A 24,309-nucleotide genomic window follows, 5' to 3' on the forward strand; every position below is an offset into this window, starting at 1 on the left:
GAGAGGAGAACACCTAGGAAATCTCCTACTCACCTCCAGATGTGCAGCGACGTGTTTAGGAATTATTAGAACCTTAAAATAAGATAAAATTGGATTATTATTTGTAATGGAAGTTATTTAAAATGCAATAGAAGAGGAGATTTCCAATAATTTTTGGCTGGTGAAAGGAACAAGATTAACAGTTCCAGAGATCAAAGCCTTATGCTGAACCTCTTGATATGTAAGATGTGGACAGTGGCAGACTAATAGGAAGTCAGTAGTATTTGAACCTAGAGCCTCAGATCTGCAGCACAGAACTCTGCCACTTGAACTAAAGGAGTAGTTCCATTAGCTGCCTTCAGTAGTAGGTTGTGCTCTGATAGCAGATCACCCATTAGAGGGGGATGCAAACACATTTTGCAAGGGTCCTGCACAAGCTTCTCCAACACGCTGAACTCCTGCCAATCTTTTCCTCAAGGGACCAGCCTCCCAGTAGACATTGGATGATGTTGATGATTGTCAGTTGCTATAGACATGGGTCATATTCACAGCACTATATGTACAAGGCAGTGAAGCTACCCACACAAATTGACTGGCCAACGTTCAGGTTACTGAAACACGGGCATTTATGCCATTTTCTGATAAATTTATCAGGAGAACACACATCTGAAAGACTTTGGGGACATGATTTTTAGAGCAGCTTAATACCTGCAACTTCTGTTGACTTCAGCTGTCAATGCTCAGCATCTCAGACCTTCCCAAAAATTGTGCCAGAGACATGCAAAAGATTCACAAGAGGAATTACTTTCTTCCAACACTGAACAGGGGATTTTATTGGAATAAGGAAACCTATTCCTAAAACTTCTCTCTTTCAAGCTGTTTTACTGCAGAGTTTCTGTCTAGTTCCTTCCCCAGACCCATCCTGCCTGCCTGTCTATAGGTTCTGGGGGACCAAAGGGCCATTGCTCTCACTTTTAAAACAGAGTGATCATGACCCCACTTTTGAAAACCTGAATTCGGTGGGGGAACAGCAAGTAGGGAAGGGAACAGGGGGCCCAGCCCCCCTGACCAGAACTGGATGGCCTAACAGCAGAGCATCATCCTACTGGCAAGACAGAGGGATGGCTAAGCCAAATCTGAGTGACTGGTGTTGCAGCCTGGTGCACAGGATCACAACACCACTCAAATCTGGCCCATTTTGGTTGCTTGGTGCCCACACATTTGAAGTCATTCCAGCACCCAGGTGCCTTCCTGCCATAGATTCACAGCTACTCAGCTTATCACTAGCTTAAGCTGCTTGATGAGATAATTGAACACAGAGCTGCCATGACTGTCCACCTGGAGAGGGACAAAAAGGAAACTGGTTTCATGGCCAATTCCAGGGGAATGTAGAAGAAATGTTGTGGCGTGGGGAAAAGGAGGTTCAAATAAGGTGTTCATGGTTTAAAAAAAAACTGAATTACTTTATGATCAATAAAAACATCTATATATATACAATCAGATAGGGGTCAAAGCTTATGTTTCAGGGCATTGTGGGTGCAATTCACTCTGATTCAGAGAGATAGCACAAAGGTATGCCCCCCTCAAAATAGGAATTAAGGCTGGCCCTGTGCACAGGGGTGACTTCGCACTAGCTGATCTTTGCAGGGGCCAGGAATAAATTTCTACCTTTGTAGAGCATTGCACAATGATTAGATGCTGTATGGTTTGTTTGATCTAAACTGGTATGGCAAAGCCTATGCACCTAGCACACAAGTCACTGATAAGTGTTTCCTGTTCCTAATATGTGAGGGAGAGGTCTGCTACTGTCTGCTGTGGGTATCTGAATGTCCAGTGCCACTGCATTCAGCACAGCATGCATATCCCTGCAGGCATGCTCTTGAAAAGATGAGGTCACTCACACAGTCCATTCCATTTAAAAACAGGTTTATTTTACTTACATGTGACATCCATTAGGACAGGAGATCAATGGTTCGGCCACTGGCCTCTGTCTTGACGTTTGTCCTAATGTATGACACCTGTAAGTGAAACAAACCTGTTTTTAATGGAACAGACTGCATGAGCGGCCTCCTCTGAAACAGAGGGCACCTTGATGAATATGCATCGAGTGCACAAAATCAGGGCCCGATCCGAAAACTCGCTACTAGTCTCACTGCGTGTCACCCTGTGAGAACATTGATGCAGATTAGTCTGTCTCTCTGTAAAGCATTTAAATCCCAGGATTCCTGAGACATATCTTGAGAAAACCTGGACTGTGTCAAAGCTGAGCTGTTCAAAGTTCTGTGTTCTGACTACAGGCCAATGAATAGCCCTTCAGTATATGACACCAATTGGGCTGCTCGCATGAGTAAGGATTTGTAAGCTCTAGCCCCTGGGTTGGCTTTATTTTATTTTGGAATGTATCTTGAAAGGTGCTAAGTGCCCTCAACATCCAGAAAAGACAGGATTCCTTAGCAGCTTGCGGAATGATGCCCCTAATAGACTTGTCTCTGAGAGAAAACCAGATCTTGTTACCTTGAGGAATCCTGTTACATAATCAGCATCACACCCAATTCTCATACAGCATTCATCTGTTTCATCAGTAGATATCAAAGCGCCATGCAAAGGAGGATAAATGTTATGATCCCCATTTTGCAGATGGCGGAAACTGAGGCACAGAGCAATGAACTTGCTCACTGTCACGCAGCAGGCCAATGGCAGATTCACAAGGCATAGCAGTCACTTCAGACAGGCACTATTGTGTCTAACTTCATGTCAGCCGGTGAACTATAGGATGAATCAAGAGCTGACACTGCCTGCTGTGTGACTGCAATGTTGTGCTTAACATCCTGTTAGTTAACAATCTCCTCAAGGCCGTACTCTAACCCAACCTCATTTTCAAACCTTTAATGAGAAGAACAGCAAGACAGTAATGTACTTAAGCAGTAAGCTCTTTGGGCGGGGACCCTCTTTTTGTTCTGTGTTCATACAGCACCTAGAGCAATGAGGTCCTGGTTTATGGCTGGGGCTCCTAGGCACAACTGCAGTACAAATAATTATAATTAATAAGAAGTCTTTTTTTTGCATGGCTCTTATGTGTGTAAAAAAAAATATGGAAAATCCCAAATAATTAGCGTTTTGAAATCAACTCCTACAAAATTGTGGCTTATTTTTTCCATTTGCCTTCTGCAGTGTTGTTGTTGTTGTTTTGTTTTCCCTACAGTAGAACATTGTGAAGTCAGGAAACCTGTTGAGAATGACTGAATTTTGCAAATTAGCAAGTAATTGGGCAAACTCAATTAAAAAAAGAGAAAAATCCCAGAATGATGCATCCCAAACTGTACTTGGTTCATTTATTTCGATAATTGTCATTTGTTTTTAATTATTTATTTTTCATTGCGTATTAGTGAGTGGAATGTAATATATCTGGGTGCAAATAATCATGCTTAACTAATAGGCAGCTTCACTAAAGTCTCCTCTGCTACAAAATCTTTGCCAAGGCACAGGTAAGGTCTGTTGCATTTCATTGTGAATTATAATGGGTGTGGATTACCAACATTCTGCTGCAATCATGATACCTTATGTGTTTATACTGACTTGATCTGACAAAGCACTTCACAAACTTTAACAGTGCCCTACAATGCCCCAGACAATTAGGTTAACACTCTTTTTCAGATAGGAAAAGTGAGTCACAGAAAGATTAAGGGAATGAACCAAAGTCCACTGAAGTTAATGAGAGTGTTTCCATTGACTTCAGATTAGGCCCTAAATAATTTGTCCAAGGTTGCACACTAACGAAGTCATAACTGGAGACAGAACACAGGAGTCCTGATTCCCAATCCCCTGCTAGGATGACTAGGCGCCACTGCCTCTCAGATGCACATGTATTAACAAGTTAACACATTCCTAAAACTAAGACATATTTTCTTCTATCTGATCATTTCTTCTTAGTCGACAATTCGGCTGCTAAAGCATCCTGACTGTTAAATGATTCTTTGCTCACCGGCTAAGACTAGGAAATCGTTGCTTCCCTCCCTCTTCTGAAATTAAAATCAGAAGTGAATTTTCACAGTGCAGCTAGGAAGAAGTCTCAAAACTCAGCCAGACAACAAAATTCAATAGACAGACAAGGCCAGCGGCATCTAAACAAACATCATAGATGGTGCAAAGTAAATTAGATTTTAAAAACTCTTTCAGTTTAATAATCTGAACTGTTAGCCTGCAGATGATCTTGTCAACTCTGCTAAGCAGAGGTGGCTCTGTTGGTGTTTGAATGGGAGATGCTTAAATAACAGAAGTAGCAGTATGGAGGAGTCAGAAGGTGAGACACTTTCCTATAAATCAATGTGGAACACTCCAGTACCAAAGGGGTGACACGCTGTAGTTCAGGAAAGAGATTGATCTTTATTCCCTGTCCCCACTCACATGGCATTGGTCATGATTACAAAATGTTAAAACTGCTGTGTTGCAGAGTTTAAAGCTTAGGTCCTGGCAAATCACGGTCATTTATTCAATAAAGCTGGTCAACAGTTTTTGTGTTTTCAATGAAAAACTAAAACTGATAAATGTTTGATTTAGAAAAAAAATTTGGGTAAAATTTTCCTGTAGAAATTTCTGGGTTTTAGAAACCAAAATTCAATATTTTGTTTATGAATAACCAAACCAAAAGATACCAAAACTGGCATATTTGTACCAAAAAAATGTTCAGATTTTGTTATTTTAGTTGTGGTAGTGGTAGGTTGTTTGTTATTGAATAAGATAATTTTGATAAAAATGGACATATTCATTTTGGTTGAGAAGCCATTTTTTCATTGGCGGGGGAGGGAGAGAGGAGTTTAGATTAAAATTTTTGAGCAACTTTAGTCTTTCTAAATTCTCATGTTAATCCTGATATCCTAGACAAATCCCAGTTCAGTAATTTCATTTTTCCTGCCTAAAATTCCCTCTGTCATTTCAGTGAGATAAGGTATTCTTCCCTTCCTTTTCTAAATTGGTATACATGCTGTGTGCTGTTTAAGAAGCTTCTGTGTTCCAAACCAGAAGAGGCTACTAAATTTGTATTTCTTTAGTATGTAAAGCACTTTGGGATCCTTGGAGAAGCATGCACTCTATAAACCTGGGACAGGAGCAGTAACACTGGAAAGGAATGATTTTTTTTATTGTGTGTTTTTCTTTTATCTCAACAGCGTCCCCTTAAGTCCCCTTGCTTTGTTTAACACACAGGATTTCAGAGACTCACGTTTGCCATGTTTGTCATTCAAGCAGGTATCTATGTGTTTGGGCTGAGTATGTCTCTAGTCTATGAAACCCATTCATCATGCCGTATTCAGAATACAAACATGAAAACAGCTCAACTGTTATACAGACCAGGCTTTCTCAAGACCAGAGTCCAGATATTGGGGTATTAAATACATAAATAAGGGGACCCTGGCTAACCTGCATCAATGTGTATTTGCAGGCTGATATGTTTATTTGTTTTTAATGTTTCTATTCCTCATATTATCAGCTCAGAACACAATCCCACATGGTTTTATTGCATCTAAAAGTGACTCAACTAAGGAAACATTCAGCTAGTCCAACAGCACCACCCTCAGGTGCTGCAGTGGTTTCAGCACCCTGTCTAGGAGCACACCTCCATCATATTTCCTTGCAGTAGGACTCATCATGGTAAAAGAAAGGGAGCCACATTTTGTATGCTAAAACCCTTTTTGCAATTTCATGCTTTGTAGAGGCCTTCAGTGTTCTCTCTCTCCCTAGGAATCAGACAGTGTCTCAAGTGCCCCACTGGGTATTTTTGCCCTGCTGGTGCCGGTTATCCACGCCCATGCCAGGCGGGTACATATAATCCTCTCCAGGGGCAGGATGATGCCACAGACTGTAGAGCCTGCCCAGCAGGTAGAGTTTGTACCCAGGCTGGCTTGACCCAGCCAGACTCAGAGTGCATGGCTGGGTAAGTGTCAGTTATTCATTGCACTGTTTTCTGTGACTGTGATCTTTGGTTCTGCCTCTTTTGTTTTGTTAGTGCGTGAGGGTGTGGGGGAAGTGAGTTGTCACCTTTCCACCTGTCAGTCAGGTAACATCAGCCTAGCAGGAAATCAGAGCTTTAATAGGACCGCAAGGGCTTTAAGGACGGGACCATCTTTTCTTCTGCATTTGTACAGCACCTAACCAATGATATCTCTCTCTGTGACCAGGGCTCCAAGGTCAGTGCTACCATAATACAAATAATAATAATACAAAATCATGAGGTTTCAGTAAGCATCCTCATAATGCATAGCATCCCAATTCCTAACATCTAGAACTAGTTGAAAAATTGAACTTTATTTATTGAAAATGTAGAACAAACAAATACTCGCTGCACAAAAGAAATGTGAAGATAGAGGCATTGTCAAGTTGTAAAGGAAATATAGGGGCATAATAAAAGCTCCTTCTTTTGGAATGAGAAAGAATGATAAACCCTTACATTCTAAGTTGTATTAATTTTTTATATTGCCTAGGAGCTCCAGTTATGGACCAGGACTCCATTGTGCTAGGAGCTGTACAAACAGAATAAAAAGATGGTCTTCTCCTTCCCCCTACACCCCCCACCCCCATAGTTCCACTTCTGGCTATTCACAGATGCTGCCCAACTCTCCTCCCACATGACAGAGAATTGTCCTGACCCTGCTCCCACCATTATGGCTTTCCTGCAACTCCCTAGGCAAGTTTCCTGTCTCCAAACCAGTCGCTCAACCTACCTGCCACCTCAGCAGAGGCTGCAAGCCCTTATCAAGCACTTGATCTGCTTAGCCGCAGAATTCATCCACAGGCCCCTCCATGTGACAAGTGGTCCCAATATTTGGGGAGGGGCAGGAGGGGCTATGTCATATCTAAACCTTGGACCCAGCCAGCTTGCTTGTGTTTTTCTAGTTATGTGTGTCCAGTGGGGTCTTCCAGCCCTCATGCTCCCAGCAACGCCTGCCCTCCAGGCACATTCAGCAATCATCTCCATCTTTTTGATAAGTCTCAGTGTGAAACATGTCCTGCCAGATTCGTCTGTACGAGAGGTGTGTTACTCCTTGGACCCTTGTGCTTCTATGGGAATGACCCAGTGCTATGGGTCATTGGAGGGAGGTATTTTCCAGGCCCTTTGAGTTTGTCTACCCAGCATTCTTCAGTCCAGGCTCTTGCTCAAGTTTGAACCCAGGCCCTGCTTCTGTCCACACACAAATCAGACTGATTCAAGTCAGCAAGTACTCAGACCCCAAGTCGAAGGACCCTGCTAGGGGGGTGGGTCAGAGCCCAAGCCCTGCTGCGACTTTGGTCCAACCCTGTCATTCTGCAGTGTGGATGTAGCTCAAGCCACAGACCTGAATCAGAAGGTCTGTATAGTGCAGTATGGACATGTTACCATGGCGGTGAGACCAGGTCCAGCAATGGTAAACCTAGGTTACAATGCAGTGTGGACCCTCAAGTGCAGGCTTTGAAACACTGAGTCCAAAAGACAGGCTCCCACAGACTCGGGTTTACATTGCAGTGTAGACATGTCATCTGAGGGTAGCCTAGTGGCATGGGTAAAGGGACGTGAGTATCTTCTCTTTACCCCTTCTGAGATAGCCCAGAGGCTTGGGCAAATGAGGAGAGCTATGTTCCTACATGCCCAATGGCATGGAGCACACTGGTAGGTTCCAGTCTAGTCCCAGTATTCCTGCACTATGGCCAGTAGCAGTGAGTACCTTCCATGGGGTTATTGCCAGTGCAAACTGCTCAGTGCCTTGGGAAGATTTCATCGAGTGTAACTAAGTTGGTGCCTGTGTCAAGTTAGATCTTAATTTGAATTTAAGGCTTTTCTTGATTTAAACCAACAGGTGCTGCTCTAGCATGAATTAACTGACCCACAAGCAGCCAGGCATAGGTTCCCAAATCTCATCACTTTGAACACTCTTCTTGGAATCAGTCCCTGGAAGACTCTTCAGAGTGTTGCCTGCAAAGTGACTCACTCTCCGATCAATATCATAATTATAATCCCTAGCTCTTACATAGCACTTTTTATCCATAGATTGCAAAGCACTTTACAAAGGAGGTCAATAATGTTATCCCCATTTTACAGAGGGGCAATTGAGGCATGTTAAGATGGAGTGACTTACTCAAGGTCACTCGGCAGGCCAATGGCAGAGCCAGAAAGAAAACCAAGGTCTCTTGAGTCCCAGGCCAGCACTTTATCCACTGTGTCACACTGCCTTTCCTAATCGCCATCCTTGTGTTTGCAGGAACAGGAGGGAAGCAGAAGCCCCCTGTCCCATGTCCAGTTGGTCACTACTGCCCCCCAGGCACAAAATATCCAGCTCAATACAAGTGTGCCCCAGGTACCTGGAGCAATAGGACAAGCCTGGCATCAGAGGAGGAGTGTTTGCCCTGTCCTGCAGGCTGGTTTTGTGTGGCAGGAGCTCATGTGCCTTCAGGGAGATGCAGCCCTGGACATTACTGCCCAGATGGTAAGTAGATACTAAGCAGAGTATGGGGAATTTAGCTCATTTTTGTGTTTAGTAACTATCAGCATACAGAGCATCATTTTTTTCCCCACATTTGTTCATTGTTTACTCAGCCAGTGTTTTGCACCAATATATTTCAGCCTGCAGGTTGATAGCAAACTGTACTCTCTGAGTATTTGATATTTGAAACTCAAGCTGTTTGGACTGGCACATAGGTCACATGGTATTTTCCATCCCTTGATTGCATCAGCATCAAATTTAGAATCAAGCTTCTGGTGCAAATACTCATGATTCCAAATTCAAAACTGCTTGCAAAGTTTCTGCAATATCTGCCATGTGAGTGGTTATACCTGCTGGTGTTCACTGAAGTGTTCGTTAGATGTGGGTGGGGAAGCACCTTTCCATTCTCTCTCACTTAGAGAGAAGGATTAGTATTAGAATCTCCATCACCTCCTCATCTTTGGGAAAGGTACACGGACAAGCACCCAGTTCCCCTGTCCTGCTGGAACCTACAGTACCAGGCTGGGAAATGGCCAAGTGGAAGACTGCCCTGCCTGCCCCATGGGATCCTACTGCACAGATGGGACCTCCAAGCCAACTCTATGCCCAGTGTAAGTATATTGTGTGTTGTGAAAAAGGGACCTTGAGACCAACGTGCTGACCCATTTGAGCAGGGCCTAAAGTGTTACTGAGGTGGGACCTCAGAACTTGTCCCTATCCCAGTGTAGTAATATGTGTGTACATCATAAGAGTGTGCAAGTGGAGTGCTCCATCTTAACTTGCATGTTTCCGGAGGTCCAGGCTTGTGTGAGCTCCATCACGGGTGGGACGTTTCTTACCAGCTCTGGACACAGTGAGTTTGCTCTGTCTTAGTTTCCTCCTGTGGTATCTCCCCTGTATTATATCCAAGGAAAGAGCGACACCCAGCCTGCACCAAATTTCCTGCCATGGGTGACTCTGCCTCCTCCCCTCTATCCTTATTCAGAGGAACTTACCGCAAGGAGCAAGGAGGAAAGGTGGCTGAAGACTGCATCCCCTGCCCTGGAGGATACCACTGCCCTGAGCTTGGCACTGTGGCTCCCCAACCGTGTGGTGCTGGCAGCTTTTCAGTAAGTGGCAATTGTTTCATGCTAATTGCTGTGCAGCACAAGAATTGAAGGGTGGCAGGGAAGGAAGCTCAAACCATGGACCAAAATAGTCCCTTCCCCTTGGGTTCCAAGGCTGGGTCTGCAATGAGCTTTTTCTTAACTTTCTCACCCTGGCATTGACAGTGGAAGTAGCAGAAGTGGGAGCCTTAGTGTAGACAAGGCACTGGCAGTACTACTGTTCTGTCATCTAAGCATGCTGAGAGCTGGTGTAGATGATATGTTGGTAGAAATGCCTGTGGCCTGTCTATCAATAGTGGAGCTGCACTGGTAGGAATGAAATGATGGGAAATGTTAAGTTAAATACAGACAAGACCTCACAGTAGAGTCTATTTGACTGTGGAGTTGTTTCTTACGGAAAGCAATGGAGAAGCATTGTCACCGTTGTTGTTCTTTTAAAAACTGACCCAAAGAAAGGCCTGGAGAGTATAATATAGGAAATGATCCTGCAGGTTCACGGTTCTGAGTCTCTGCACAGATCAGTCCTAACCCTAATTTCTATGATTATGAATGCAAGTTAAAGGAACAGCTGTAACCACAATCCAATTGCCATGGAAATGTCCATTGTGTTAAAAGGTTCTGGTTTCATTTGTTTTCTCCCAGCTGGCTGCTCACAGTTTTATAGATGTTTGTAATTTGAATGGGTTTTTTCCCCTTCAATGTCAGCTAATTACTGCAGAGGAATGATGGGAGCAGGCTCCTCTGTTCAGCCCCAGCTCCTGGGGGATTGCAATGGAATCAAATGTTCATTTGACTGTGGAAGGTAAAACAATGGGTCAGATTCACAGAAGGGGACAATGGGTGAGATAGCTGTTCTGACAAACAAAGCTGGGTCTATTCCTTATTTGTCTGTCACTAAGCTGTAATGAATAATTCTAGTGATAATTACCAAATTTCCATATTGATGGGAAACCGGCATGTCATCGCTATCAAACTGCCCTACTATCTCTACCCGGGCCAACTTTCTATTGCGGCAGAGATTTGGTAATCATTGCTGGAACTATTCATTAAGATCAGAGGGGAGATAAATGATGAATGGGGATTTATGTATGACAGATAGACCCAGATTATCTCTCAGTTGTGCCTTCCAATCCAGTGTGACATGGAGAGGCTGCGGGGAACAGGGGATTCCCGTGTTCTTCTCTTTTCCTATTGTACTGATGAAAGCTGTTGGATTGACAGAGCTGGGGAGCAAAGTCCTTTATCCACAGATAAGCTGTGGGCAATGGCAGGGGGAGCTTCCCAGTTGAGAGGCTCAGTCTTTCATGCTTCCACAGTTAATAAATTGAATTACATGTTTTTTGTCTATAGAGGTATGTTTTGTGAGACCTTAAAACTGGAGTTCCTCTATTTTCTTTGCGAGTATTAAAGATGCCATGATACTTTCTGTAAGAATAGGGTTTTGTCATAGTGTCCTGAGGCTTGAGTGATTCCACCCAGCTACAGTGGTTTTGGGGCAATTTGTTTACCTATGTGCAATACTCCACCCCAGAGTTAGCTGCATTCCTATGCAAAGTATTTTGTGCCTGGGCTGGACATAACTTTCAAAATGCTTTGGGGTCCCTTTGTGCTGTGAAAATGTAAATTGTATCATGTGTCCTCTATCCTGTAGGACCCAGGCTCTGCCTCCTGCTTGTCCTGTCTTGTTGGACATTACTGTGCTGATGAAATCACCAGCAGGGAGGCCATGCTACTTACTATGGTTTGCCCTGCAGGGCTGTTGTGCCCCGAAGGACAGGCAGTCGCTCCAGATGCCAACGGAAATGCCTGCCCAAGAGGATACTATTGTCCCCGGGGTGACATTGTAAGGGGATCAATTTGGTTATTGTTGTCCACCATTCTCTCATCTTCTGGGCTTTGCTTTTGGGAAGCTAGAATGGAGTCTGTCTTGCTGCTGGAGTCCTTACCAGGTCTAGGCTGTTTGATCTTTTTACTCTGGTTTCCATAATTTCCTGGTGTTCAGAGAGCTTGCTGTTTGCTGCATGTATAAAGTTGTGCCATAACGTTGGGCCTCTTTACTTTTCTCTCTGACTTCTTTCTTACCTTCCCAGCTGTATCTTTAAGGATGTTTTTAGTAGTTTGGTTTTTCTTGTTGGAAATTGCATTCAGTTTATATTAAGGTTTTTATATTATCTACATGTAATTAATACACATTTCCTCCTTACTGTTATTCGTACCCCATCCACAGTTATCATTTCTACCATGCTGCCTACAGAGAACTGATTTAAGATGTATGTTTTATAAAATAAAAATATGTTGTTTCCCTTCTTTTTAACTTTCTCTGTCTACTTGTCCATCTACCTGGGAGCTACTCAGGGTAGGGACTATTCTTTTTTAGATGTCTCTAGAGAACCCATCACATTGTGGGTGCTGCTGCCACTAGATAATTTTAATGTAATAATAATAATAATAATAAAGAGACAAAGAGACGGTTCCTGCTACAAGGAGCATGTGTCTGGATAAGAATTCTAGAATCTAGAGCAAGGTCTATGTGGTTGCCTTTCACCGTACCTTCTGTTAGCCAGAAATGGAATTAATGCTCTTGAAACACGTAGCACCTCTGTTACGAAACAATCTGCAGAATGGAAAGATTGGAGAATCCCAGCTCCAGAAGAAGGCAAAAGGATTCCCAAGAGCCTTAACAGTGTCTGTTAGGAACTGAGGGGACGGGCAGGAAAATAACTTTCTGAACCACTGGATTGTGCATGTGAGCACCAATCCCCTTGGTGAAGCATCTAAACCCATAGTTGGGTACAGTGTGTAGCTGCACCTATGATAAATGGAGGCACCTTGACAGATCATCACAAAGTTGAGTGTAGATCTGTGGCTGCTAAATGTTGATGCCTCCCTCTGCTCTCCCCAATATCATCTTTGCTGCCTCCACATCTGGCTCCCAATATCCTTTCCCATATGTTTGTTCCCAGACCCAAGTGGGACTCTTTTGTGTGTTCTGCAGTAGGAGGTTTTGCATTGTGGGATGCAGTAGTGATAATACTATGTTAAAGAGCCGTCTGTGTTTCATTTCCAGGACTCTCATGCTAGACCTTGCCCTAATGGAACCTACAGTGAGCAGAAGGGTCTGGGCAGAGTGGAAGAATGCTTGCTATGTCCTGCAGGGAAGTACTGCTACAGGGAATGGAGAGAGCCCCGAGGAATTCCCCATCCAGTGAGTGCTCTCAGACCTAAGAGCCCTTCTACAGTGACTCTGGTGATGGAGCCTTCTCAGTAATAGTTAGCATGTTGCTTGTCTATCCAGTGCTCCTGCCTTATGATGCTCTGATGAAATACAGCCCATGAAAGGTACTCCCAGGTTTTGGGAGCTGTCATTTTGGTAATCCTGTCTCCAAAGACCTGGGACTCCCACATCAATAAGAGATTTAAAGAAGAAATGTGTGATAAAAATAATTAGATTAGAGGTTCAGCAGCATGAGGGGAGCCAAACTTTCATCTGAGAGAGAGAAGTTTGTCATTGCCGTGTTACCCTTCCCTGCTCAGTGGGGGTAAGTCTATACTGTAGCTAGGAGCATGATTCCCACCTGCTCGAGCTAGCTCATTAAAAATCATTGGGTAGCCTGCAGTAGCATGGGCAATAGCTTGGGCTAGTCGCCTGAGTACAAACCCACCCAGGTCCCTGGATTCATTCTCAGGCAGCTAACCTAAGCCTCTGCCCATACTACCTCCCGGGGGGCTAGCATGTCTGCCTACCTGCCTGAAAAGCATGCTCCCAGCTACAATGTAGATGTTCTCTGAGGGAAGAGTCTCAGCCCCCAGAACTCTGTAGGCATCTCAAGGGCCCAGTCATTCCACACTGTAGCAGGAGTGAGCCAGAGGGTCCTTTAACCTGAGATCAGGAGACAAAATGAGGCTGATATTCTGCAGTTAGGTTCTCTTGTCTATTGCATCCACTCTTGTCTTTGCACCTTCATTCACCTTGCCCTTTGCTCATGCAACAACCTCCCTCTTTCCAGCCATCAAGCCATCTTCTCTTTGTACCTCAACCACACCCCTTTTTTCTCCCATCCCCTCCATCAATGATCTCCTACACCTCTTTCTGCTCTCTTTCAGCTCCCACGCTTCTTCCTTTAACAGCTTGTATCGTGAGATATGGACTCTCTTTTCTAACTGGGCTTTGTACAGCACCGAGCACATTGTCAGCACTCAACAAAATGAACAAGAATAAATAAACAAAGAGAGCTGGTGGACGTTTTTCAAAATTTGAGATTTTATTGACTTTTTTCATCAAAAATTTGACTAATTCTCCCCCCCCCAAAAAAAAAACAGGGCAAATTTTAATTTAAAAAATGTTATAGGATTTTCTTTTTCTTTTGCCTTTTCTGTCCAACTCCAATAATAATAGAAGTTTCCAATTCTGGCCAAAGCTCAAGCCACTCCTTATTGTAGCTGAACTGATTCACCCATCCCATTTCGAAACAACAAGGACAGCCCCAGGACTGACGATCCCTTTTGTCTTTTGTTTCCCAGACTGGAGACTGCCCCCCAGGATACACGTGCCCCCCAGGGACTGGATTCCCCTTCTCTTTTCCCTGTCTGCCTGGCTTCTACTGGGATAGTTCTGCTGTGGAAGGAAGAAATACTTGCAAACCGTGTCCTGCAGGGTACTATTGTGACTCTCCTGCCATGACACAGCCCAAAACTTGCCCAGCTGTAAGTTGTTCTGCAGTGGTTTTGTAATAAAAGGGGAGGCAGATAGGCCAAGTCTGGATTTATTGTAAGAGCTTTTAGCCTTGTGAGAACCTGGCTTTGTTTTGCAGGGTTCTTACTGTGCCAGAGGTAGCTCCCGTCCTGAGCCCTGCCCGGAGGGCACATATGGTAGCAGAAAGGAGCTGGCTGCGCTACTGGACTGCAGCCCGTGTGGAGGTGGGTTCTACTGTGCTGGCCAAGGACAGACAGGCCCCAGTGGCCTCTGCGAGGCTGGGTTCCATTGCCGGGGCAGAGCAGTGATACCAGTAAGTTGTATGTTAAGTTCTTCTTCACTCAAAGTTGGGCTCCTCTGCCATCTCCTTCATTGGCCCAGGAGGGAAAGACTCCGAGAGTAAGCCTACACTGCAGCTGGAATCAAGCTTCCCAGCCCGTATAAACAGACTTGCACTAGGGGGATCAAGCTTGCACCCTAGAAATAGCTGTGTGGATGTTGTGGCACTGGTCAGGGCTGGGCCCAGGTACCCAAGCTGAAGCCTGTCCTACCCCCAGGTCCAAGCTCAAGTTAACCCATGCTGCCAGTGCTGCAAGGTTGACACAGCTATTTTTAGCACACTAGCACAAGCCCTGTTAAAGTGAGTCTGTCTACCTGGCCTTGGAGGCTTGCTCCCAGATGCAGTTGAGACGTACCCCCGGAGCCTTAGCTCTGCAGCCCTTTGTGCTGAGCATTCTCCCCGCTGTGTGCTCATGGCTGTCTCTGTTGCCAGTGATGTCAATGGGAAATTTGCCTGTGACTTAGACGGACAAAAGATCGAGTCCCATGATCTTGTTATCCCAGTCTCAGCGCTTATAACTGAAAGGACAAGCTAAATAACAAGGGCTAGCCATATCATCAGCAGGTGTAAATTGGCATAGTTTCATTCAAGTTACCATCCCATGCAAAACTATTCAATTAAAAAAAATCCATGAATACAGTGAATTTTCTTCTCTCTATTATTAATGAATGCTATCTATTATTAAAACTAGATATGGTCTTGAGCTGGAGAGGTAGGATCCAGATTAGAACATGGATCCAAACAGCCACAAACTTTGAGAAGTTTGAATTCTAGGTTCTGATTTAGTGGAGAAACCCAAGAGGCAAAATTAGGCCTCAGATTTACACCCAGGTCTGAACTTCTCCAGTGTTCAGAGCTTTGGACTCCCATGTGCCAATCTGGGCCTATCTGTCATTGAAAGTGACAAGATTTTCAGATCTACTTTCCTTTTCACCAGTAATGGTCTCTGTCCGTTTCCTGCATTGCTCTCAGCTTGGACATCAGAGAGATACTTATCATTATCACCTTTCTTTATAGTCAGTTTCTCTTTCTAGCTCCCATGCACTAGCACAGTGCTGCAATATTTAGGTTGCACACATGGTAAGGGAGTCTTTACATGCAAACAAAAAACGATGTTGTGGGAATTTAAAAAAAAAGGAAAACACTTCCATTGATGTAAGGTTCTGTATAGACTTGGGACTAAAACAGTGCAGCCCTTTAACATACTCATCTCATATGATACAGTTACTTCTTTCTCTATTAATTGTTAAAGGATCTGTTTTCCAATTTCAGTTGCCCACAGATGGTGTGACAGGTGATATCTGCCCTGCTGGAGCGTACTGCCCACCTGGATCCCTCTCACCTACACCCTGTCCTCCGGGGACCTACAGTAATGTGAGTGGGTTGAGGAGCCTGAAGCAGTGCTTGGACTGCCCACCTGGGTAAGTTTCCCATTCTGCAGAAGAACATTGCTCAGTTTTATAAGGCTGAAGTGTGGTTGCTCTCCCGTTGCCATAAACCAGGCCATGTGATCATCAGGGGGACCTGCAGTGAGGAACATGCTTGGCTCATCACATGCTTAAAGTTAGGCTTGCTAAATCTTAAATGCAGGGTGCCATGACCTAGAGACCCTCCAACCAATTCATGCTAGTCCTTGTCAGGGGGATGCCCTTAGTTGTTTAGACGGGGTGAGGGTATTCATCCCCTTGTTCAGTGTGTGGCATTCCCATTGACAGCCATGGTTTCCAATGGCTGGAAGCTGAAGCTAGACAAATTCAGACTGAAAAAAGCACACATCTTTATCAGTGAGAGGAATTAGCCATTGGAACCATTTACCCAGGATTGTGGTAGATTCTCCATTTTTAAATCAAAATGGGATATTTTTCTCAAAGCTCTGCTCTAGGAATTATTTTAGCAAGTTCTCTGGCCTGTGTTATATAGGAGGGCAGATTCAATGATTGCAACGGCCCCCTTCTGGCCTTAGAGTCTAAGAGTCTGTTAAGCTGCATGGATGATTATGAAGGACAGTGTATGGCTCTAATAATAACTATAAGGGTTTCATCCTCTAGGACACACACAGCTGCTGTCAGATATTAGTGGGTAAGCATACATAAAATAGAGAATCTTCAGGCTGTGACACAGAGCAGCCAGTGGTGAGGAATGTAAACTTAAGGCGGATGCATCTGACCTTTGGATTGGTGCATCTCTGTATTCTAGTAAATGTTGTCAGTAAAATCTGGTGTTTGGTGGCCCGTGCAATTTTATTTATAATTTATTATGAAAGGGACAACAAGTCTGAATAAAATATTAGCTCTCCCTCACCAAAACCCAAAGCTCAGAGTGAATCCAAACCTTCCCTCCACCCTGGTATTTTCCCATTACTGCATTCCTGTGCACCCAGTTTCCAGCCAGTAAGATACAGGCCAATATAACAAAGAGGTATCTGATAGTATTTGTGTTCCATCCAGGAATCTACCAGGAATCTCATGAGAATATCTCCCTTGTGTGCTTTTCCAACCCAGGCTTGTGGAGCTAGGAGTTTGAGGGTTGAGGCGGTGGGGGGAAGCATCTGAACTTTTGTGAGCTTATCTGATCTCTACTAAAAAGTTTAGGTTCACATTTTCCCAACAGTTACTAAGGGGAAGGAAGCTTTATTCTTCTCAGTATCAAACTGTGAAATATAAGACTTTACTGTCTTGATCAAAATAATTAAATTCTGGATGAAGGATGGCCTTTCCTGCATTATCCCTACAAGATCCAAGAACATAGGGGATCTGTGAATCCTATGTGATTCCAACCAGTTAGTGGGGCATTTACTGTTTTAAGACAATGCTTTCCTGTGGCAAAAGGAAATGTTTCTACTTACGATGTGTGTTTTCCCAAACCAAGGCTGTACTGTGATGGGACAAACAGCCAAGCTCCCACTGGACCATGCAAACCAGGCTACTTCTGTACTGGAGCTGCCAAGACTGCCCTTCAGCATGTGGCCATGGAGGGGCATTATTCCCTGGCCGGAGCTTTCAGACCAGAACCCTGCCCTCTTGGGAGTTTCCAGCCTGTAAGTGCAATGAACTAAGCTACTGACTATTCTGGGTCCATAGAAGCCTTCAGAATCTGAATCAGGGGGGCAGATACATGTGAGATGTTAGCACCAGACTAGTGAAAATCTGTTGGCTTCAGGTTTTCTCTCAAGCTTGATGCTCACCCAGCTGCAACAGACTAAATTCTGACTGTGTCTGGAGTGGGGTGGAAGAGGGACAGTATATCTTGCAGTCCAGGACGGGGATCTGCTCTGACGTCTTTAGATTGCTTTGTAAACCGTACGCCTTTTGTTGCTATCCAGACACATGGTGTTATCCACAACAGCACGTGGGCCTGTGACACCCTCCACATTGCTCACAACTTTCATTCTGAACAAGGAGGCTCTGACACTCAGTTCCTGCTGTGTTCTTCCCCTAGGTCCTTGGTCAGTCTCTGTGTAGAGAGTGCCCAGAGGGGATGTTTTGCAATCAGACTGGCCTGGCTGAACCTGTAACTTGTCCCAAAGGGCATTACTGCCCAGCTCGGAGTATACTGCCTCTCCCATGTCCAGTGGTAAGAACCAAGAGTGTTTCCTTCCATCTAGAAGTTCTTCCTTGGAGATTTCTTGCCTTCTGAGGGCTTCAATAGCTTTCTCTGTGCAGGGTACTTACATGGACGTACTCGGTGCCATGGGGACAGGATCCTGCAAACCCTGTATGGCAGGCATGTACTGCAGCACAGCTGGTCTGGCCATGCCTCAGGGACTGTGCCAGCCAGGATATTATTGTGCCCAAGGGTCCAACAGCACCTCACCTGTGAGTATTGGATAGGCTGATGAAGCTTGACCCTCTAACACACTGTGAAGTGCATCAGGTACAACATCCACCTTGTTTTCCTTGATTCAGGTTGGACTTCCTTTTGGTGATCTTTGCCTAGCAGGCTATTACTGCCCTGCTGGCACAAAACACCCAAGTGAGATGCCATGCCCTGCCGGTACCTGGAACGAGAGGAGGGGAGCCCAGGATGCCAGCTGGTGTCTACCCTGTCCCCCTGGGTTCTTCTGCAATGTGGCAGGCCGGATTTCCCCTACAGGGCTTTGTGCACCAGGTGAGACATGTCAACAACTTTTCCAACTACCAGCCAATTCATTCACACCATCACTATAATGGTTCTTATTTTCTGCTGAGTGCTCTCCCACTTCTGCAGCAAGACAGGCTGAGTGATTCCCTGTGTTCTCTACTTTCAGGCTATTACTGCACAGGAGGGGCACGGACCCCAAGGCCAGTGGATGCTGTGACGGGGGATCTCTGTCCTGAAGGACACTTCTGCCTTGCAGGCTCAGCAGCACCCTCCCCCTGCCAAGATGGGGAATACAGCAATGCAACAGGTCAGGGTTTGGGGAGAGGGCTGCTTTGCTTAAGCTACCATCTAACTGGGATGGAACTAGAAATCCAGTTTGTACTCCACGGCTCCAGTGTTATTCTCCTGTTACCCTATTATGGTGCAATATGCCTACCAGAACAAATTACTTGCTGGCATAAGTGTGTGGAACACTATTTAAAGTCCTGTAAATCTGTGCCGCCAAGGAGTTAGCAGTGTGACAAGCATTAACCCTTACAGCATGGTTATAAATAACCCTGCAAGTCAAAGCAGGTTTCCACCTATTCTGATTGGAGTGGGTCAATCCCATGTCCTGCAAGCTGGGCTGAAAGACATGAAAATACAGCCCCAAATATTTTCAGGGCTGTTGCACTGTCATACCATGAGAATACTGCATCATGACGGGGAGACAACTGTTTCACTGTGTCCTGGGATGATGTGTCCCAGAGGACAATGTTCCATATGTGTCACTCCTACAGCAGCCCAAATCCCAGAAGCACAGAAGCAGCTCTCATTCTACAATAACAGAGCTGTTAGCTTTTCAACTAGATTTCCTCATTGTTGTGCGTCCATCAAGTGGGCAGACCTGGAGGTGAGTAGAAATCCCCTTACAGTGGCCATTGGCCTTTTGGGTAAGCACCCAGAAATGTAGATGCTTCTGCAAACTTCCCCAACCTGCAAACCAGGGCTGGAAAGCTTGCTAAAAGAAACTACCTCATGAGCTTTCCAGTGTGTATAAAGACCAGTGAAGACAGGAAAGCAAAGAAAATACCATTCCAGTTCTTCTATTTCAAGCCTAGAACCAGGCAAGTAAGAGTCCTACAGAAGTGAGTCCATTCAGTGGTGCTTTTTCTTCCCCTTCCTGAACTGCCCTCTCAGGTCAAGACAAATGCTTCCCATGTCCAGCTGGGTTTCACTGTCAGCACGGCATAATGCACCATTGTCCACCTGGCTTTTACTGCCCCCAGGAGACTGGAACCAGCTTTTACCCTTGTCCAGCGGGGAGTTACAACCCATATCATGGAATCAGCCAGGCCGAGAGGTGCCAGCAATGCCCTGCAGGTAAGGATATCTCTTAGAGCAGTAGTTCTTCATCTCTCGCATCCTGCAGACCACTCTGTAAGAGAGAGATCACTCCATGTGTCACCTCTTTTCCCAAACCAGTGCTGCCAGCTGGGAGTTCAGAGGGGGAAACACCTCACCCCAAGATTTTTGCACTTTCTCACAATTACATAGGCTGGGGCGCTGGTGGGGAAGGGCATGGACTGACCATTTTTAAGCAGCAGTCTTGTACTGCTGCTGCATGATTGCAGCGCCATTAAAATTTGACCCGTCTGCCCCTTCATCACAGCCAGGCCAAATGGTGTTGCAATCTAGTGCACAGGGAGTCTGTTCCAGTACGGCAGAGTGCAGGGGAGTCTGCTGAGAACTCCACTGCTGAAGGTACCAGCTCAGGCATTATGTTAGTAAGAGAGAGGGGAAACTCCACACCCGAGGGACAGTGGGGATCCCTGCAGGAAGAGGGTGGGGGGATGAGCAAGAACCGGAATAGGGTTCCTGCTGGGAGGGGCAGGGACTGGAATTCCCCCACCTCCCAAGAAATGTTTGAATTGGCGCCACTGTCCCAAACCCCTAATGAATTCATTTTACCTCCAGGAAACAAATATAAAATAAACAATGATATAAAAATATACTTAAAAGCTATCTGTAGTGTCACCCTTGTGAACCAATATCTGATACTGCCCTGGAGGAGATAAGGATGCTCTAACATCCATGGTGTCTCACAGGAGCAAATTTTAAATTGGAAAGCTGCTTTACCAGTTGTGATGATGCTATGATGGGCTCTCTCACTGATTCACCCTCTCCCTGCTCAGAAGTGCACACTGTACTCTGATTTTCCCAGTGCTCTTTCCAGTTAAATGATACTCTCTCCCCTGTGTATTTCTCCAGGGATGTTTTGTGGAGAATGGGGATTATCCTCTCCGAGTGGCCCCTGCTGGCCAGGATTCTTCTGCACAGCAGGTACTTGACTTAGCATTCCCGAGGGCAAAGGGAGAAAGAGAATGGGGTCCTTATCTTCTCCATATTCCTTGAGCTCTTCTATTCTGTCTGTTTAATTCGTCCTGCCTTCTTCTGGAAAGCGAGGTTGCCATCAGATTACTGAGGCATGAGGTAGGTATAGAAGCTTTGGACAGAGGATGGCAAAGTGGGCTGGTGTGTGAGGTTGGCATGTTAGCACTCTGATAGGAAGCTGGTGCAGTAGAATTAATATGAGGTGATGGCAGAGTGGCTTTGGAGCATGAGGTTGGCATGATGGTGTTGGCATGGTTGGTTGGCAGGACAAACAGTGTAATCTCTTAGATTATGAGTGCTTACTTGGCAGGCTTGGGCTAGAAACTATGTATCAACTCTTGGCAAGTGACAGAAATTATTTGCAAAGTATGGGAGGTTGATTCTGGTGCATGAGCAGATGCCTCAGACTTTTTGCGATGACACTCATAAAGAATCAGAACTCAGATTTCTCAGAGCCACGGGGTTGCAAGATGAGAGGGGAGCAGCAGCAGCTCTGGGCTTTGGCCAGAGCCAGTCCTTCTGTATAATACAAAACACTCCAAAGGTTTTGTTTACCAAACCACATGGGTTTCTTTGTGCTGCCCATGTCCAGAATATTTGCTGTTTTTCTTAAAGCCCTCTGGTCCTGGATTCCTGTGATTTCATGAGAATTTCAGTGTTGATTTAGGGAAAAAAAAGTAAGTTTCTAGTCCCCATGGTTGTAGAGCAAAGCCTGAAATGTGACCCAAGTACAATGGAAACAAATCAAATCAACCCAATTAAAAAAAAATAAAATTCTCATGGTTTTTAAATGCGTGAACTAATTTTTTACTGTGTGAGGTTGTTAGGCCTGGCCACTCCTTAGATTAATATCTTTACCCGTGCGCTTTCTCTCTCGGGAGATTCTCATTAATATTTTATTGATACTGAGTCCAAGTCTAAGATTTTCCTCTGGATGGAGTCCAGTCCACATGGAATATTCAGAAACAAGCCTCCATCTGTGATGGTGGCATCTTAATGCAAGGAGAGCTTATGTTAAACACAGTACATACCTTTGTTTATGCCAGGAGTGGCCAAACTTACTGATCCTCTGAGCCACATTCAATAATCTTCAGAAGTTCAAGAGCCAGGCGCACATGCTTGGAGCTTCTGTTCTGCAGCAGGGTCGTGGAGCTCAGGGCTTCAGCCCCAAGTCCTGGCAGGCGCCTCCTGTGAGGATGAAGTCTCTAGACTCCATCCCTTCTGGACAGAAGCCCCTAGCCCCACCACCCCGCCACAGGGCAGGAGTCCCTATCTCCACTGTAGAAGTGCCAGTTTGGCCACCCTGGCCACAAGGGCGAAAGTGGCCAAAGGGTTGCAATGTTTGTCACTTGGGATTTGTTTTCCCTTTGTGTTTCAATACAGGAGCCAGTGTCCCAAACCCTGATGGAGCCACAAATACAAGCACTGGAGGCCCATGCCCACCTGGGCATTTTTGCCCAGCTGGTACCAGCATCCCATTTCCATGCCCAGTGGGCACATTCTCGAACAGGTGAACTCTTTGGCTGTGGTCATGCTGGCTTGAAAACAGAGGCTCTGTCTTTCTCCTGCTGTTCCCATGGGCAGGTGCATTCTTTAACCTGCTTCTGTAGTCTCTCCACTAGGTGGTTTTTCATATTTACTCTTTAAGCAGCAGAGTGTGGTGCTGTATGGTTCACCATGCAGGTGCTTTTGTACTGACTATGTAAGCCTCAGGCTTCCTTCAGTCCCCCACGAGTTGAGACTTGTTTGCAGCGCCGATGCCAGCACATTGATAGTATACAGAATGAAACACAGGGAAAGGACTGAACCACACTTGGGACAGCACATGAATGAAAAAATGAATGGGCAAATGTACTGGATGTTGAGCGCTGGGCAGTGATGTGATTTGTGATATTGGAGGATAGGTTGTGGGACTGTGGCGGTGGTACAGAAGAGGTGGAGCTATATCATGTTGTGGTTTCTGGATCGAAGAAGTGTGATTTTTGTCCCTAGATTGATATATAGAGCAAAGTGGCTCCTGTAAAGAGGAATATTTATCACAGCACGTGATGCTAGGTATTGGTGGCAAATGAGGTACATTGGCCTTAGCTGCCCTCGTTCCCAGCTATGCCACAATTGCCTCCCCAGACTCTACCTCTGGCTGGAGTCAAGCTGCACTGTGTGCCCACCTGGCTATTACTGCAGCTCAACCGGTCTCACAGCTCCCTCAGGATCCTGCTCAGCCGGCTACTACTGCCTATCTGGAGCCTTCTCCTCATCCCCAGCAGGTGAGGATGTCACTGGGTGAAGGTACAATAAACCTTAAGCCAGGGTGATTCATTGTAAGTGGTGCCTTCACCTGCCTACAGCTTTCACTATCAGGCATTTGACTTTGCCTAAAGCATTGCCACCTGGCCACACTGGATCTAAACATACCTTGGGGAATAGGACCTGATTTCCCAGGATTCCCCCACCCCTTTAATCTCTCCCTCATTTGCTGACCTCATTTTCTGCATCTCCCTAATAGCTATTGTCTATTGTCTGCAGCCTACTCAGCTGCCGGATCCCTCCCACTAGCAGATGAACTATTCTTGTTCCTCTTATCTACTTAATGCCCTTATATATCTCACTTTGGCCAGGTCCTCACATAAGCCATGCCCATTGCCCTCTAGGGAGGGGTATTTGAAACAACACATGCACATGTGAAATGGGAAGTCACATTCCGCTGGTCTACACTATCCCAATAGCTGCGTATGTTGGGCACTGCAGCAGAGTTAAGTTACAGGCTTCCACCAGTACTGGAGGTATCCCACTCTCCCCCTATCTTTGCCTTTATACTCCATGCAATCTGAGGAGAAATAATTTCCGAGGCCTAGAACCTCAATTCTCCCGATGGCTGTTCCGTCTCCTTCCATGTTCTCCAAAGCTGGTTCAAGTGAGGCTAGTGCATGAAAACGTTTTCATGGAAAATTGTAGGGAGGCTAAATGTTGGGTAAGACTTGGCTCAGTCTTGCCTGTGAAGTACATTGTAAGGAAGGACTCTGTGCCTGCTGCATTGATCGTTCCCACAGCTCAGATACCCTGGAGAATGGTGTCTGGTAATTTTCTAACCTGGCACTGCATCCTCTCAATCTCCCTCATGAGATCAATGCCACAACAAGAGAGAAACATCCAGTGTCTGGCTGCAATCTCTTGCCTTCGTTTCCACTGTGTTTCACTTTCTTCCTCGCAGACATATGGCACAAAGGAGGCCCTTGCCCTGTGAGCCACTTCTGTCCAGAAGGGACCAGCTATCCCCTTCCCTGCCTT

General features: G+C 45.4%; 1 protein-coding gene across 1 annotated transcript; it reads left to right on the top strand.

The window, feature by feature from the left end:
- Positions 1-9,494: 9,494 nt before the first annotated feature.
- On the top strand, positions 9,495-23,308 carry LOC127033570 (neurogenic locus notch homolog protein 4-like). The gene is made up of 12 exons (XM_050921496.1): positions 9,495-9,538; positions 11,187-11,378; positions 12,603-12,740; positions 14,057-14,239; positions 14,347-14,541; positions 18,231-18,383; positions 18,474-18,675; positions 18,815-18,955; positions 19,828-20,010; positions 20,899-20,970; positions 22,405-22,531; positions 23,149-23,308. The coding sequence occupies exons 2-12, from the start codon at positions 11,262-11,264 to the stop codon at positions 23,306-23,308; spliced, it is 1,671 nt and encodes a 556-aa protein (XP_050777453.1). The 5' UTR covers positions 9,495-9,538; positions 11,187-11,261.
- The last annotated feature ends 1,001 nt before the right edge of the window (positions 23,309-24,309 follow it).

Source organism: Gopherus flavomarginatus, chromosome 13 (assembly GCF_025201925.1).
Source record: "Gopherus flavomarginatus isolate rGopFla2 chromosome 13, rGopFla2.mat.asm, whole genome shotgun sequence".
Lineage (NCBI taxonomy): Eukaryota > Metazoa > Chordata > Testudines > Testudinidae > Gopherus > Gopherus flavomarginatus.

Excerpts from the sequence above, each read along its gene's own strand:
- LOC127033570 (XM_050921496.1), top strand. The coding sequence starts at position 11,262 with ATGCTACTTACTATGGTTTGCCCTGCAGGGCTGTTGTGCCCCGAAGGA. Across the intron at positions 12,741-14,056 it reads CCCGAGGAATTCCCCATCCA|ACTGGAGACTGCCCCCCAGG; the intron begins GTGAGTGCTCTC and ends TTTGTTTCCCAG. Across the intron at positions 18,384-18,473 it reads GGTCCAACAGCACCTCACCT|GTTGGACTTCCTTTTGGTGA; the intron begins GTGAGTATTGGA and ends TCCTTGATTCAG.